The sequence below is a fragment of the Chrysochloris asiatica genome, unplaced genomic scaffold, assembly GCF_000296735.1.
Source record: "Chrysochloris asiatica unplaced genomic scaffold, ChrAsi1.0 scaffold00098, whole genome shotgun sequence".
In the NCBI taxonomy this organism is placed as follows: Eukaryota; Metazoa; Chordata; class Mammalia; order Afrosoricida; family Chrysochloridae; genus Chrysochloris; species Chrysochloris asiatica.
In genome coordinates this window covers 7,249,359-7,264,866 of record NW_006408616.1, presented here as the reverse complement: position 1 = coordinate 7,264,866, position 15,508 = coordinate 7,249,359, and the positions used below count along the sequence as shown (strand labels likewise).

At 39.8% G+C, this 15,508-nt stretch overlaps 1 protein-coding gene across 1 annotated transcript in view; it reads left to right on the top strand.

The window, feature by feature from the left end:
- The window catches only part of ITPR2 (inositol 1,4,5-trisphosphate receptor, type 2), a 707,773-nt gene extending 701,827 nt beyond the window's left edge, over window positions 1-5,946 (top strand). Inside the window, exons 54-55 of the mRNA XM_006866982.1 lie at window positions 4,965-5,126; window positions 5,860-5,946. Of these exons, the coding sequence (XP_006867044.1) occupies window positions 4,965-5,126; window positions 5,860-5,946 (249 nt within the window). The remainder of the gene's footprint in view (window positions 1-4,964; window positions 5,127-5,859) is intronic.
- Window positions 5,947-15,508: the final 9,562 nt, after the last annotated feature.

Here is a 15,508-nt window from a genome sequence, read left to right as displayed (position 1 = left end):
TTCTCTACGCTGGAGAGCAAGTTTCAGAGTCTCCTCTGACATCCATTTTGACCTTTTCCTTCTTTCTTGTCTTCTTAATGACTTTTTGCTCTCATCATGTATGATGTTCTTAATGTCATCCCACAACTCTTCTAGTCTTCGGTCTTTAGTGTTTAATGCATCAAATCTGTTCTTCATATGATCTCTGAATTCAGGTGGGAAGAAGTCTTTAGTTAGTGCACAAAAATTGCACACATCTCTTAGGTTCTGATTTAATAAGAGGTCATGGGGGTGTAAATTTAACCAGTAACCTGAGGTGACTTTATATGCACAGTGTACCATCTACTCTCTGAGGAATGCTAAGTCATGGAGTCCCTGTGTGGCAGAGAAGGTTAGCACACTTGACTGCTAACCAAGTGTTGGAGGTTGAAGTCCACACAGAAGTACTCCAGAAGAAATATCTGGCTATTTCCAAAAAAATCAGCCATTGAAAACCCTATGGAGTACAGTTCTACTCTGACACACATAGGGTGGTCGTGAGTCAGAATTGGCATGATGGCAACTGATAGTGGTCCTTAGCCACAAGCTTCTTGAGAGCAGACATCTGTTTTATCAGACTGCTTGCATATAAACCTGGCAATAGATGCTGAGGGACTGATTGAATGAATGAATCCAACTGTCACTCTGCAAGAGTTTATTACTGCTCCCCTTTGAAATGCTAACCAGCTACACCTGTTTAAGAGCAGTGCAAAACACTTTCGTAGTTTTTTTTTTTTTAAATCCTTAATCCTTTATCAGAAGTCCTGGTATGGTGCTGCAGGATAATGCACTGGACCACAAAAGTCGGTTTGAACTGCAAAGTCAGCAATTCAAATCCTCCAGCCTTTCCTCAGAAACCCTAGACAGGGTCATTATGAGTCTGAACAGACTTGATGGCACTTAGCAATAACAACAGCAATCCTTTACCAACCCTTTCACTGCTGTTGTTGTTGTTATTAGCTGCCTTCCAGTCAGTTCCAACTCATAACGACCCTATGCACAACAGAAACCCTGCCAGATTTTGCAACATCCTCACAATTGTTGTTACCTTTAAACCCATTGTTGTTGCCACTGTGTCCATCCATCTCATTGAGGATCATTCAGCAAGCATGATGTCCTCCAGGAACTGGTCCCTACTGATAATACGTCTAAAGTATCAGAGACGAAGTCTGACCATCCTGGCTTCTAAGGAACCTCTGGCTGTACTTTTTCCAACACAGATTTGTTTGTTCTTCTGGCAGTCCATGGTACTTTTAATAGTCTTCAACACCATAACTCACATGCATTAATTCTTCTATGATTTTCCTTATTCATTGTCTAACTTTCCAATGTGTATGCTGCAATTGAAAATACCATGGCTTGGGCCAGGCACACCTTAGCCCTCAAACTGGCATCTTTGCTCTTGAACACTTTAAAGAGCTCTTGTGCAGCAGTTGAGTAATGCAATATGTCATTTGATTTCTCGACTGCTGCTTCCATGAGTGTTGATTGTGGATCCAAGTCTTGGACAACTTCCATCTTTGCTCCATTTATCATAATGTTATTTATTAATCAAATTGTGAGGATTATTATATACATTGAGGTACAATCCATAATGAAGTCTGTGGCACTGATCTTCATCAGTAAGTATTTTAAGTCCTCTTTGCAATCATGGTTGTATCATCTACTTATCACAGGTTGTTAATGAGTCTTCTTCCAATTCTGATGCCACATTCTTCTTCATATAATCCAGTTTCTCAGATTATTTGCTCAGCATACAGATTCATTATGTTTGGTGAAAGGATACAACTCTGGTGTACACCTCTCCTGATTTTAAACCATTCGGTGTCCCCTTGTTCTGTTCTCAAAACTGTCACTTGGTCTATGTACATGTTCCTCTGGAGCAAAATTAAGCATTCTGGGATATCCATTCTGCACAATGTTGTCCATATTTTATTATGATCCACTGCCATTGAGGTTACCAAAACAACAACACCAACAACAAACCCACTGCCATGGAGTTGATTCTGACTCAGAGTAACTCTAGGCTGTAAATGTTTATGGGAGCAGAAAGTCACTTCCTTCTCCCTCAGAGCAGCTGATGGGTTTGAACTGTCAACCTTGTGGTTACAGTCTAGTGCTTATCCTACAGCATCACCAGAGTTCCTTGGCATTGGGGTTGGGGAGTGGTAAGGGAGAAAAAGAGACCCCCATATGTGGATATATAAATATTATCATGCTGTAAGATAAACAGTGAACTGCTATCTGCAAGGTCAGTGGTTCAAACCCACTAGCCACACCTCAGAAATCCATACAGAGTTGCTATGAGTCGGAACCAACTCAAAGGCACTTAATAACAACAACAATAGAGACTATTAGGTCTTAAAAAGGAGTGAAAACAAGACAAAGACAAGTATCACTGGGGTGAGGGAATTCATAAAAGTCGCCATGATGACTTTTTATAATTCTATAGGGCACAGAGAACAAAGGAATCTCTTCTCATAATCATGAATGTGACAGCATACATGTGTCACATACTCATGCCAGACTTACAGAAGGCAGAGAGGGACTATTGCAGATTGGAAAGCTTACAGTCTCTGAAGCTTCAGAGTGGGAGATCATAACCGGTGACCTTTAGAGGATGTGTTCAAGAATGTTCCTGTGAGGGCTGGCTGGGAGGAGTGGCCCCATGCCCACTTTTAAATATACTCTGTTTCTAAGTCTAGTAGTTCAACTGCCAAAGGTTCATGAGGTACGCAAGAAAAATTGGCATCTGAACACTTAAACCTCGGCACAATATGGAATAAACCCTGTACAGAGTCGTTATGTGGCACTGTGGGTTAATGTGCCAGACTTCAGAGCCATTTGAATTGCAAGGTTGGTGGCTCAAGCTCACCAGCCACTCCTCGGAAACCCTATCCAGGGTCGCTATGGGTTGGAACCAACTCGATGGCACTTAACAACAACAACAGAGTCACTATGAGTCAGAACCAACTCAACTGCACTTAATAACAACAACAAGGCTGGAGTAAGCACAGCGCAGGACTGGGCAGTGTTTCATTCTGTTGTGACTAGGGTTACTCTGAGTCAGAACCAATTCAACAGCACCTAACAACAATAGGCTGGCGTTGTTCACAGGAAAACATCTTCAGATTTCACGCTCTACAGCAGGAGTATATTCATTTTCTCAGGTTGTTTTAGTACCATTACCAAAAGTTGGTGACTTAACAGAAATTTATTTTCTCAAAGTTCTGTATGCTGTAAGTCCAAACCAGGGTCTCAGCCATGTTGATTCCTTCTATGAGCCTCTTTCCTAGTTTCTGGGATCTGCCAATGATTAGGGTCTCTTTACTTGTAGGCATACCATTTGTAGACTTCTGTCTTCTCCTGTGTGTCTCTGTGTCTTAATATGGTGTTTTTATAATTAGGAGGTTTAAGACCTACCCTACATTAGCATGACCTCAACTGATTTGATTACATTTTATTAGATGAAATTATGAAAGGTAATCTGCTTTAACCCAAGGTCAACTGATTAATGATTAAAATCACCTGTTACTTACTCCATGACAATAGCAAGACTAGTTTTTGGTCATACCTCTTGGAACCAATGCCTAGCCAAGTTGACACATAAAATTAACTATCACTGGGAGCTACAAAGCTTGTTTATTATTCCTCTACTGGCAACATCAATAACAGAATCCAACCCAAGAGATCAGGTGAGGTTGACACTAAAGCTCAGAGACAAATAGCTGGGGATATCCATTGTATTTAGGGAAGAAAATCTCTCTGTGGATGCTTGCTCTAGGAATTCCCCAGGCAGAGGTAGTTGCAGCTACTTCAAAAGTTCTTTCTGGAGTGGAAAGAGTCTTAAACAATGAGTGTTGGAAGAAGGTGACTTAGAAAATTATATATGTTGGTAGTGTTGCAGCCTGACAGACGCAATTAATGGTGGAAAGGCTTAGCTGGCTTCAGCTCCAACTCTGCCATTTACTAGCTTCTGACATTAATAATTAAACTGCTGGGGCCTCCCTTTCACCAACTGTAAAATGGGGATAATGTGATTTGGCTTACAGAGCTTTGTTGAGTATTGAGAAAAGTAATATAAGAAATGCACAGTGATTCTATGACATTAGGCGATCTGACAGAGTTCTCACGAGGGCTGGGAGTCTGGACCTGGGCTGACCAATGGTTTCTATGGCAGTAGAGGGGAAACATAGACACACACGTACACACAGGCATGCATTCATGCACATACGCACACACACATATACAAACACACCTTCATCCACTTCTAGAAAAGCAGAAGTGGTACCATCTCCTGCCCTCTGACTCTGAAACCTCCCATTGTAATAGAATGTTTCCAAAGGGAGAAGATAGAGTAACCTGGGGCCATGCCCTCCTACTTCCCTCTTCTCTGAGCAGAACTCAGCAACCAAGCTGCTAGGAAGCCTGTGTTGGGGAAGTGGGAACTGAACTAGCGTGGGTGGCTGGAACTGAAACATTTCTTTGACCACCCTTCTATTCCACCACCCCTTTCTCTTCTGTGCCAGGGGTGGAGGAGAAAGAGTTCATGCCTGTGCTGTACCCACACACACTTGGATCTGCTCTCCCCACCTCCGGACCCTACAGCATCATTCATCAAGATTCATTAAACGCCCGAAGGGCTCATGGTTCTGCTCTAAATGCTTCATCCAGGACCTCCCAGTTAGACCCTAAGGGATGTGAGCCAATATTTGAGATCTTCTTCCAGCCCATGAAGACCAGTATTTAACCTACCATTCTACCCCAAACCCCTTTGCACTCCTAGCCAGAGAAGTATGTTTTAAGTTGAGTGGTAGAAGATTTTATTTAAATGATAAAACAAAACAGCAAAAAAAAAAAAAACAAACAAACACCTATAACTCTTATTTATGAACCTCACACTACCTTCTATACTGATCCCCTTATTTCTGAACATTTACTAATAGGAGAAGAATTTGGACTGGTTTCCTCGGATGCGAGCCATGTCCCTCGTTAGCAATGAAAGTGACAGTGAGCAAAATGAAATTCGGAACCTGCAGGAGAAGTTGGAATCGACCATGAGTCTGGTGAAACAACTGTCAGGTCAGCTGGCAGAGCTGAAGGAACAGGTTAGTGCACTGGTGGGGTGGGGAATATTCCTCACCTGGGTACATGGAGGTCCAGAGACTCTGGTGAGAGAATTGCTATCCACAGAGGGTTGTCTTCCACTTCTCATGCCATGGATGAAGCAGTAGTAGCTGTAGTAAATCAAACCCACAGTGTGCTACAAAGCCAACTTATCAGCAAGCAGAGTCTTCTACTGATCCTACCTCCTTATCTTTGTGAGGCACTTCTCCTTCTCCAGAAGGGGAAAGGAAGGAGCAAGTACCAAAATACAAGAGGCTTTCTGTGCTTCTTGATAGAGAATCGTGTTTTCTGCCATCATAGCAATGACTAAACTCATTAGAAAGGTAGATCACCATTCATTATCTGTCACTTCAATGCTGTAACCAATATCCAGACAATGCAGAAGTGTTCGCATTGTTCAAAGTACTGTCAACACTGTGAGAGCTACTAGAATGGCTAGGGCAATGGTGATGATGACAAGCAGGTTGTTTTAAAAGACTCAAGGTTCCCTGGTTCCTAACCACAAAAAGTTGTTCTTTCTCTTTGTTTATGGAAATTTCAACTTAAAAAAAAAATGTTTCCCCTTTAGAAACAAACAAACAAATTGTATCCTAAAAAAGTTGCCAGACCAACTTTAGGAGCTTGGGAAACAGTCACCCCAAACTGTTGTGACTCACCAGCAGTGGGGAAGAGTGTACAAATCAGCTCAACACACTCTTTTTTTTTTTCCCCCAGATGACAGAACAAAGGAAGAATAAGCAGAGACTGGGCTTTTTGGGATCAAACCCACCCCATGTGAATCATCACATGCCACCACACTGATAGCATGGGGTGAAGCCGTGACTAGCCTTTCATCAGCGCCTTGCTTGATTCCTGAATAAAGAACTGAGATGGAGGGGAGTGAACAGTGCCTATTGTTGAACAGTTAAAAACAACCAAGTGCCAAGATGTTAAGTGGTTTAGCTCTGAGAACAATTTCTAACTCTGTTTTCATGGTTGAGAAGACCAAGCCTAAAATGCAGCAGCTAGGAAGCAGGCAGCACGCATTGTTAATGCAATGTGAAGGGACTGGCTCAAATGGATGGAGGGGGCAGGGAGGGCAGGGGGCACCAGAGAGACAGGGTAGATATAACTACCTTTTGCTAAATGGAGAAGAGTCGGTTTTGTCTTAAATGCTGGCAGCAGCCTTTGTTGTGGTTGGTTGGGATTTATTTCTTTTAATTGCAGCATGTAAGTCTGTGATGTGGGAAGTAATACTTTGGTGGCTATGTTTTACTAAGGAAAATAACTGAAAAAGATTAAAAATGGAAGTTGAAAAGAAAAATGTTAATGCTTCCGCACTGTAGCTGTCCCAGGGCAATTTACTTATTGATGGCATGAAACACAAAAGGTTTACACACTGGAAACTTAGTGCTTTGGTGCTTCTGCCCCTCCCACTGACAGAACTGCTGGAATGTGATGCTTTTCTCCTAGGCTCAGAGGGGCTCATCAACATGGAGATTTTCACAACAAAGGAGATTCTCACATAACTTGTTAAAAACATGCTTTAAAACATACATAGTCTTAAAAAAAGACTTTGGGGGAAAAAGCTGACAGTAAGCACCAGGGAAGAATAATATTAGAACATATGTATGCTATTAAAATACATTGAGATTAATAAATGGAAAAGCTTAAGGTGACAGAAAATATTGAGAATCTTACAATAGTGGCATTGCCTTTTAGAAACAAGGAGTAAAAATGATTTAATTCCTGTTTTCTCTCTTTAAGGAACTAAGCGATTTTTAACCCCCAATTTATTTATTTATTTATCCTAGCCCTGAAGTTAGGGGGAAAAAAATTCAAGAAAAAAATTTGAACACTGAAGAAAACACAGCATTCCAATTGCTTTATCTTCCACTCTCTTGGTAAGAGGTTGTGAAAATGTAGAAAGATAATAATTGTTTTCCCAAATTGTGTTTTATGTGAAATTGTGCAACCAGGCTTAGTGGAGAGAGAAAACTACTGGGCATGCTCAAATTATTCTTAGTGGGAATCCTGGTGTAGTGCTGTGGGTTAATGCACATGTGAACAGCAATGCTGGTTTGAACCACAAGGTCAGCAGTTTAAGCTCACCAGCCACTCTTTGGAAACCCTATACAGGGTCACTATGGGTTGGAACCGATTCGATGGCGGCACTTTAACAACAACAATGACACACATTTAGTACAACAGAGCAAAGCACAGATAATGAAGACGTTCAGAGAACTGGTTTCCAGGAAGGGGAGCGAAACCCATGGCACTAGTCTCTGGAAGAAACTGCAGATTAACATTCTGGCTCGTGCCCCACACAAAGACACCAAAAAGAGTTGTCTCCAGAGTTTGTAGACTCTCATTTATTAACACCAAAGTTTAAGATCCTGATAGGATTTGCAGTCACAGTTTCAAAGTTTTGGGATTTGTCTAATATTGACTAAGCTATTCGTTCCTAAAAATCTCAAGTGATCATCTGTAGAGAATGTAAAGGAAGCTGGGACCAATTCTTCTTCTAATTAAAATGTAGACTTAGAACAAAATTGTTGGAACCCAGAGAATGAATTTTTGGACTGAATCCACTGATACTCTGTGTACCAGTTTCTTAATTTGATGTGACAGTAATTGATGAGAGGGTACCAAAAGTTGGTGTTGAAGGTTAATGGAATTTTTCCATAAATTTTTTGAAGCCCCCTTGTATTTTTTCTGACCAATCGCTGAAGGACCATGCTAACCATGGTACACAGATAATAAAAAATTGAGACATTTCTGCATTCAGCTAACAGCTTTGAACCTATCCTTGAGGAATTTGATTGTCATTTAATTATCCTTAATTCACTATTCAATTAAAACTTTAGACTGCATCATATATTTGTTTTTAAATGGCTTTACCCAAATCAAAGTAGCACAGCCATTTTTTAAAATTCAAGATGATATTTACTTAATGATATTAGATAAAGAATATTAAATACTTTAAAGTATTTTTGATAAGGCAGAAAGTTTTACAAATGGGGTAAAGAAAAGAAAAGTTGTTAATACAGATAATATTCCAATCTAGGAACATATATCTATTTCAACATAAAAATAAAACATTTCTGTTGCTCAAACTAAAGGTCAAGAGAATAAATTAATTTGCACTGTTGTGAGCAACCTACTTTCAGAAGATGAATTCTTTAGTCTCTTCAGCTGCCTGGTTGTCTTACAGGGAGTAAGACATTGGGTAAATGACTGCATTCTAGAGACCCTAACCTCTCCAACTACTGTTGAGTAGAAACCCACAGGTTTATAGTATTTTTTTCCTCTGTGGAAGTATCCAAAAGAGTTACTATCTAGCAAGACTATTTTTGATCAAATATTTAAACGTTCTCATATGTGTTTTTAAAGCCTATTTTTTCCCTAGTTAAATTCTTAGATCTTATAAACAAAAAATAAACAAGCAAAAAAAGACAATTTCCTAGAGCATTAAATTCACTATGGGAAAGATAGTTGTGAGAAAACTTGATATTTTCTAGAAAACTAAACCTACTTACATATATATATGAATCCTGGTGTGGCGCTGTAGGATCACCGCTGGACTGTGGATCACAGAATCATCTGTTTTCAAACCCACCAGCTGCTCCTTGGAAACCCTATACAGGGTCACTATGAGTCAGAACCAACTCGACCATACTTAACAACAACAACAAATATATTGGTATATAGTGTATATATAAGGAAAACTGGTAGTATAGTAGTGATGTGTTGGGCAGCTAACCCACAGGTCAGCAGTTTGAATTTAATAACCACTTTGCAGGAGAAAAATCAACTTTCTGCTCCCATAAAGATTTACTGCCTTGGAAACCCTAAATACAGTCACTCTGAGTTGGAACTGACTCAAAAGTACACCACTACCAACATATATACATATATACGTGTGTGTGTTAATGTAACTGGAATATTTGACCTAGGCAATTAATGCCCTTATATTTGTATGTTGTTGTTGTTAAGTGACATTGAGTTGGTAGTGATATTAAAATAAATACAGTAAGAAAAATGTTTAATATTTAGTTATTAACATCCACATTGGTTTACCAGTTTCTGCTAAGTATAACTTTTAATTTCAAAGTGGTTTTGTTTCACTATATGATCCATTATGAAACCCAGGAGTTTAAATGCTGGATATTGCATTAAAATAAGATTTTAAAACATCATTTGTAGATGAGAAAATTACATCACATAAGGCTATAATATTCATAAGCAAGTTTTGTATATTTAAAAATGTATCATATTTTCTACCCCTTAAAAAAGTTATTTTCTATTTTTCTGTTGTTAGAATGCAGTTTCTAGTTGACTGTTGATCATATCAGAAAGACATTTCATTCAAGTTAGAACTAACTGAGTGCCTATTCCTGTATTCTCAGCTCATGACTCAATGTTTTGGCAGTTCCTTTATTTTACAGTTTTATAGCAAACAATAATGTAGTATAAACTACCCCTCACCCTCCACCTTCCCGAAGGGAAATTGCATGGAGAAGCTGGTGAGCTTTGGGGGAGAGAGAAGTAGGAGCTTCTGCTTCATAGTACACTACCAATAGGGAAAAGAGAATAAACTTTAGACAATAGAGGGAAAAAAAAAGAGACTTTACTCTCTGGTAGACTTCAATTTAGTTAGTAAATATTGCACAAGTATTATGATATAACAGATTACAGATAAAAAATAAACCTTAAACATGCAGAGAATAATGCCTTATAAAAGAAAACCGAACCAAAAACAACTGCCTTCGAATCGATTCTGCTTCATAGTGACCCTATAGGACAGACTAGAATGCCTTATAAGGTTTCCAAGCTATAAATCATTTCAGAAGCAGACTGCCACAGGTTTCTCCTACTCAGAGCCTGGTTGCTTTGAACCACCACTGTTTCCATTAGTATCCACTGCACCAACAGGGCTTCACTTTATGCAGCTATAAAACAGCTTACTCCCCATAGTGGTCATTGAAACTATATGAAATGACAGGCCAGCATAGTTACCCACAAACCCATTCCAATACACTATTAATGAATGATACAATGCAAAACAGTGGAGCGCTTCTTAAACACAAACCCAGATGCATACAAAGCCCAAAAAAGTAGCCAAAATGCTGTGTGGAACTGCAAGGTGCACCACCATGTGTATGGAATGGGGAGGCTATGGTGAGCATCTTGTTTTCAAAAGTTGGTAAGTTCCATGTTTAGAACATGCCTGAGGCCAAATGAGGTCCATTAAGCAACCAACTGATACATCTGAAATAAGAATTGATAAAACTTTACCATTTGATAGGAAAAACAAAGCCACACACACATATAAAACACCAAAATCAAACAAAGGAGCTGAAATACATAAGAAAATTGGAAAATCTGTAACTAAATCCAGGTATCATCACTGAACTGGAGTGTTTCCATGGACTTGAATAATATATGAAATTATCATGCCAGTACTTCTCGTATTGCCACTAGACTTTCATTTTCCTGGAGTAGAGGATTAATATATTGGCCTCGATAAACTTGATCTAATATTACATGTCAAGACCAGATTAGTGTAATTTATAAATTAATATTAATAAACTTGGATTTGCATAATATTTTTGTATGTGATGCTTTAACTTCTTTATTCATCTCTTACCACGTTTCCAAACAACAACTTCATTGGTACGAAAAGGCATTATTAATCCTATTTTATAAGTGAGTTATGAGGGACTTGAACTATATCGATGCGCAACTCCTGATGGAGTGATGTGGCCGGGGTTATTGGGAGTTAGCCAAATCCCCAATGTATCAACATCTGGGATAATATCAGGACGGTGTCTGATACCCAACATGGGTTCAGTGGACGCAGATCATTTGGTTGCCTAGGATTTCTGGGTTCCAAACACTCAGCGCTTCAAATGATAGTTCCCATCAGAAGAGAACTGAGCACGCGACAGCTGAAGTCAACAGAGGTTTAATAAATCACATGCAATCTATAAATAGAATGATTTACTCATAGGGGTAGTTTCCAGTGTGCCACAGTTCTGTGAAGCAGTGTGGCAAGAATTGTTTTGTTTTGTTTGGCTTTTGCAAGTTGGGGAAAGGGTTGGGGAGAGGTGGGGCATTGGACAATTGAGTTCCTCTTACAATGAGAGCAATTAGCATGAAGACAGTAGTTAGATAGATAGAGCATAGTGTTTTGACTAGAGCTTAGAAGGCCTGCTTTGCAGAGAACATCCTAAAGTGAGAAATCTGTGTACTTCAGCCTCCTCTGTGCCCTTACTCCATGGCAGAAGCACATGAAGCCAGCCACAAGACAAACAAAATCCACAGAGATCAAACTTAATGCAGGTAGAAAGTTTATAGGAACAGAGATTAGTTGCTAATTCAAACTCAGTTTGACTCAATTTAACTAAAAATTCCAGCTCTATGGTTTCAATATGGATTTTACCCTAGATTAGCCTGCTTCCTTTTAACTCTGGTCCTTGGGGTAAAATCACTCCAAGTAATTTCTCTCTGGAGTCCTGGTGTAGTTCTGTAGGATAGAGACACTGGCCTGCTCACCGCAAGATTGGTAGTTCAAAAACCACCAGCCACTACCTGGAAACCCTATTCAGAGTGGCTATAAGTCGGAACCAACTCAGCAGCACTTAACAACAACAATTTCTCTCTAGGTAGACTTCCCCTGACCCTGTCTATTTTCTCTGCACTTTGCTATATATAGCACATCCTTCCAAACCTACTTGCACAGGAAAACCTTTCTGTCTTGCCTGCTCCCTGCTATAATACACATGCTTCTGGAGGGTTTTTCTTTTGTTTTTATAATTGTCTTAATTTTGGGGCAATCGTATCCTGATTTCTATATATCATAGCTTATTCTCTCCTCTCTTTTGGCATGGTTTTCTCAATAAAAACTCACATAAAAATTATGTAAACATCATAACTCAAAATTAAGCCCTACTTCTATAAAAAAAAAATAATATATCACTACTGACTCAGGTTTGATGAGTAATATGGAAGAAGAATTTTTTAAGGATTAAATATTACCAATAAATAACATAACAAATGGAGAAAAGATTGACGTTGTCAAAGACTTCATTTTGGGTCCACTATCAACATTTATGGAAGTAGCTGTCATAAAATCAAACAACATACAGCATTCTACACAAGATCTCCAAAGTGTTCAGGAGCAAAGATGTCAGTTTGCAGACTAAGGTATGCTTGATTCAAGCCATAGTATTTCCAGTAGCCTCATATGCATGTGAAAGTTGGACATTGAATAAGGAAGTCCATAGAAGAACTGATGCATTTGATTTATGATGTTGGAGGAGAATATCAAAAGTACCATGGACTACCAAAAGAACAAACAAATTTGTGCTGAAAAAGTACAGCCAGAATGCTCATGCTTTGGATATGTTATCTGGAAGGACCAGTCCTGGAGAAGCACATCATGCTTGGTAAAGTGGAAGGTCAGCAAACAAGATGGATTGGCACAGTGGCAGCAGTGATGGGTTCAAACATACCATTGATTGTGAGGTTGGTACAGTATTAGTGTTATGTTCTATTATGCATAAGATCACTATGAATAGGAATCAACTCAACAGCAGCTAACAATACCAACAACAAATATTATGCAAATTGTGGAGAAGAGCAAGGGAAGGACTCTGTGGAAGACTGGGGTTTCTACATCAGTTGTTGTTGAGTGCCGTTGAGTTGGTTCTGACTCATAGAGACCCTATATAGGGTTTCTGAGGAGTGGCTGGTGAGCCTGAACCACTGACCTTTTGGTTCAAATCAACCTTGCAGTAGAATGCATTAACCCACAGTGTCACACTAGGACTTCATCTGCATCAGTAGTGGACCTGAAGTCACTGTACATCAGAAGAGCTTGTTGCTGTTATTAAGTGCCAAGGAATTTGTTTCAATACAGCAATCATGTATAGGGTTTCCAAGAAGCAGGTTTGAACCACTGATCTTGTAGATAGCAGTGCAGTGCTTATCCTACAGTGCCACACCAAGAGTCAGGAAGAAAAGAGAATAGGAAGCAGGTAAGAGGAATAGCAAACTAGAACCCCTGAGAATTGAAATTTGTATCTATCGCTCACCACCTCCAAACTCCCTAGTGCAGGTGATCTAAACAAGAAGGTGCATATGCAGCAACTTCACCATGGAGCTGCATACACAACTGACTCAGGATTCAGAGAAACCTAAAATTTGACCAGCGCTGAAGGAACTGTGAACCTACATGTCAACAAGGTGAGCCCAAAGATCAGGGTGTGAGCTGCAGTGACACCTGTCACACCTTCAGAGCTAAATGGCTTCTGCTTTGCTTCTGCTTTCCAAATCTCATGAAACTATCCCCTGTGGTCAAACCTAACCTGTAATTATGTGAGGAAGGAAATTCTGGGATTAGTAATTCCAATTTAACTAAATTGACAAAATATGATACAACTCAATTGGTAGACCTTACTTATGCTCTCCAAGAGTGATGCTGTTTTTCATACAGGGCACATGGAAGACACTTTGCACCACCTACTGCAGTGAGGTGGAGGCACAGGACTATTTCTGACCAACGGATTGTGAGTGGAATTGACAAACTGAGCTAGTAAAAAGCCCCTTTATCATCTCTAGTCCTTTTCGTTCTGGACCAATTGTTAAGATAGGTGGTGGAGCCCAAGTAAAGAACCAGCCTGAATCCCGTGTCCCCTCTTTGTATGGAATGGTATCACAGAAGAATTAGGATGAGTGAGAAATAAACTCTTACGTGTTAAGTCATTGAAATCTAACAGGAGTGGGGCGAGAGGATTGGTTGTTGCTAAACAAATGAGATTGCAGGTCTGTGTATGTGTGAGAATTTGTAACTGCAATATAGCCCAGCCTATCTGACTGACATAGTACAGTTGCAAAATATGCAACTTCTTGGATTTGTCCAAGAAAATATAAAATAAATATCTATACAAAGGCAGTTCCCAGGTTAGGAAAGTCTGATTTTTGGAAAACTCCATCTTGATCTTTATTGTTATGTAAATTAGCTCTCATTTTGAACCAACCCCTACTCACAACAAATTCTTCATCACAATTACCTTCATTTGTTGCATGTGCAGGTTTTAAATAATTGAAAAGACTTTGAGCCTTTTCTTGTGTTACAATAAGGCTAAATACAAATCCTCTGCACCTGTTCCAATTTACCTACAAATTCTGGAAGACATAGGAATGGATCCCATTTGTAACCTGGGAAATGCCTGTATATAAAATAGTCATCATATCATGATTCGTAATTCAAAAACTTAAATGCAGCTTAAATGTGCAGATATGTGAAAGTGTATCAAGCTTGTGACTTATCCATAGGAAAGAATGTTATGAAATCTATTAAGTATGTAAACTGAGGCAATATAGGAAAAAGGGCAGAGTAACTTTTAAAAAATTGACTAAAAATTTATAAGGGCGCTATTATCATAATTGGAGACCTGGTGTGATGCTGTAGGCTAATGTGTCAGGCTGCAAAGTCATTTGAACTGTAAGGTCGGTGGTTCAAGCTCACCAGCTGCTCCTTGGAAACCCTGTACAAGGTTGCTAGGGGTCGGAATCCACTGAACACCACTTAACAACAGCAACAACATTATAATAATTGGAGTCCTCATTTGGTGCTGTGGGTTAATGTGCTGAACTGTAAACTTGGTTCAAGCTCACCAACCACTTCTCGGAAACCATATACAGGATTGCTATGGGTTAGAACCAGCTCAATGACACTTAACAACAACACAGCATTATCATAATTACATAAAAACAGACTTCTCAAAAGAACTCAAAGTGGGGAAAGGTGGCAAGAGGGCAGACTACGCAGAAAGGCTTTACAGACCCTCTACAACAAAGATAAGGAAAACGGAAAGAAACATGCAGATAATGGTCCTGAAACCCTGAGCTCCTGATGAAGGGATAGAGGAGCAGACTGAATGCTAATAGGAGAGAAAGCTGAACAGACACAACAAAAGGAGACAGACTGGGGACCTGTGCCAATGAACCAGACACAGTATAGCTATCTTAAATGTTTGTGAGCAACTTCAGAGACAAGACAGCCTATTGGCATTACAGAAACATACTGGTGACTCGATGAGCTAAAGGTGCTGGCCCACACACATATATACCCCACTAAGCTAAGGCCCCACTCTCCTAGTGGTCATAGCCACACAAAGGGGAGCCTGCAGTTGTGACCCCCATCAAAGTGAGTGGGGAGTAGTATGCATTAACCTTAGCACTTGGATTCATGTGAGCCCTGCTCCAAACCTGCAGAGGTGGTCCTGACCAGCACTGGACTGGTCCTCCATAGGACAGACACTTGGTGGTGATGTGGGGTGGGGGAGGATACAGGATCTGTCCCCACTATCCAAGC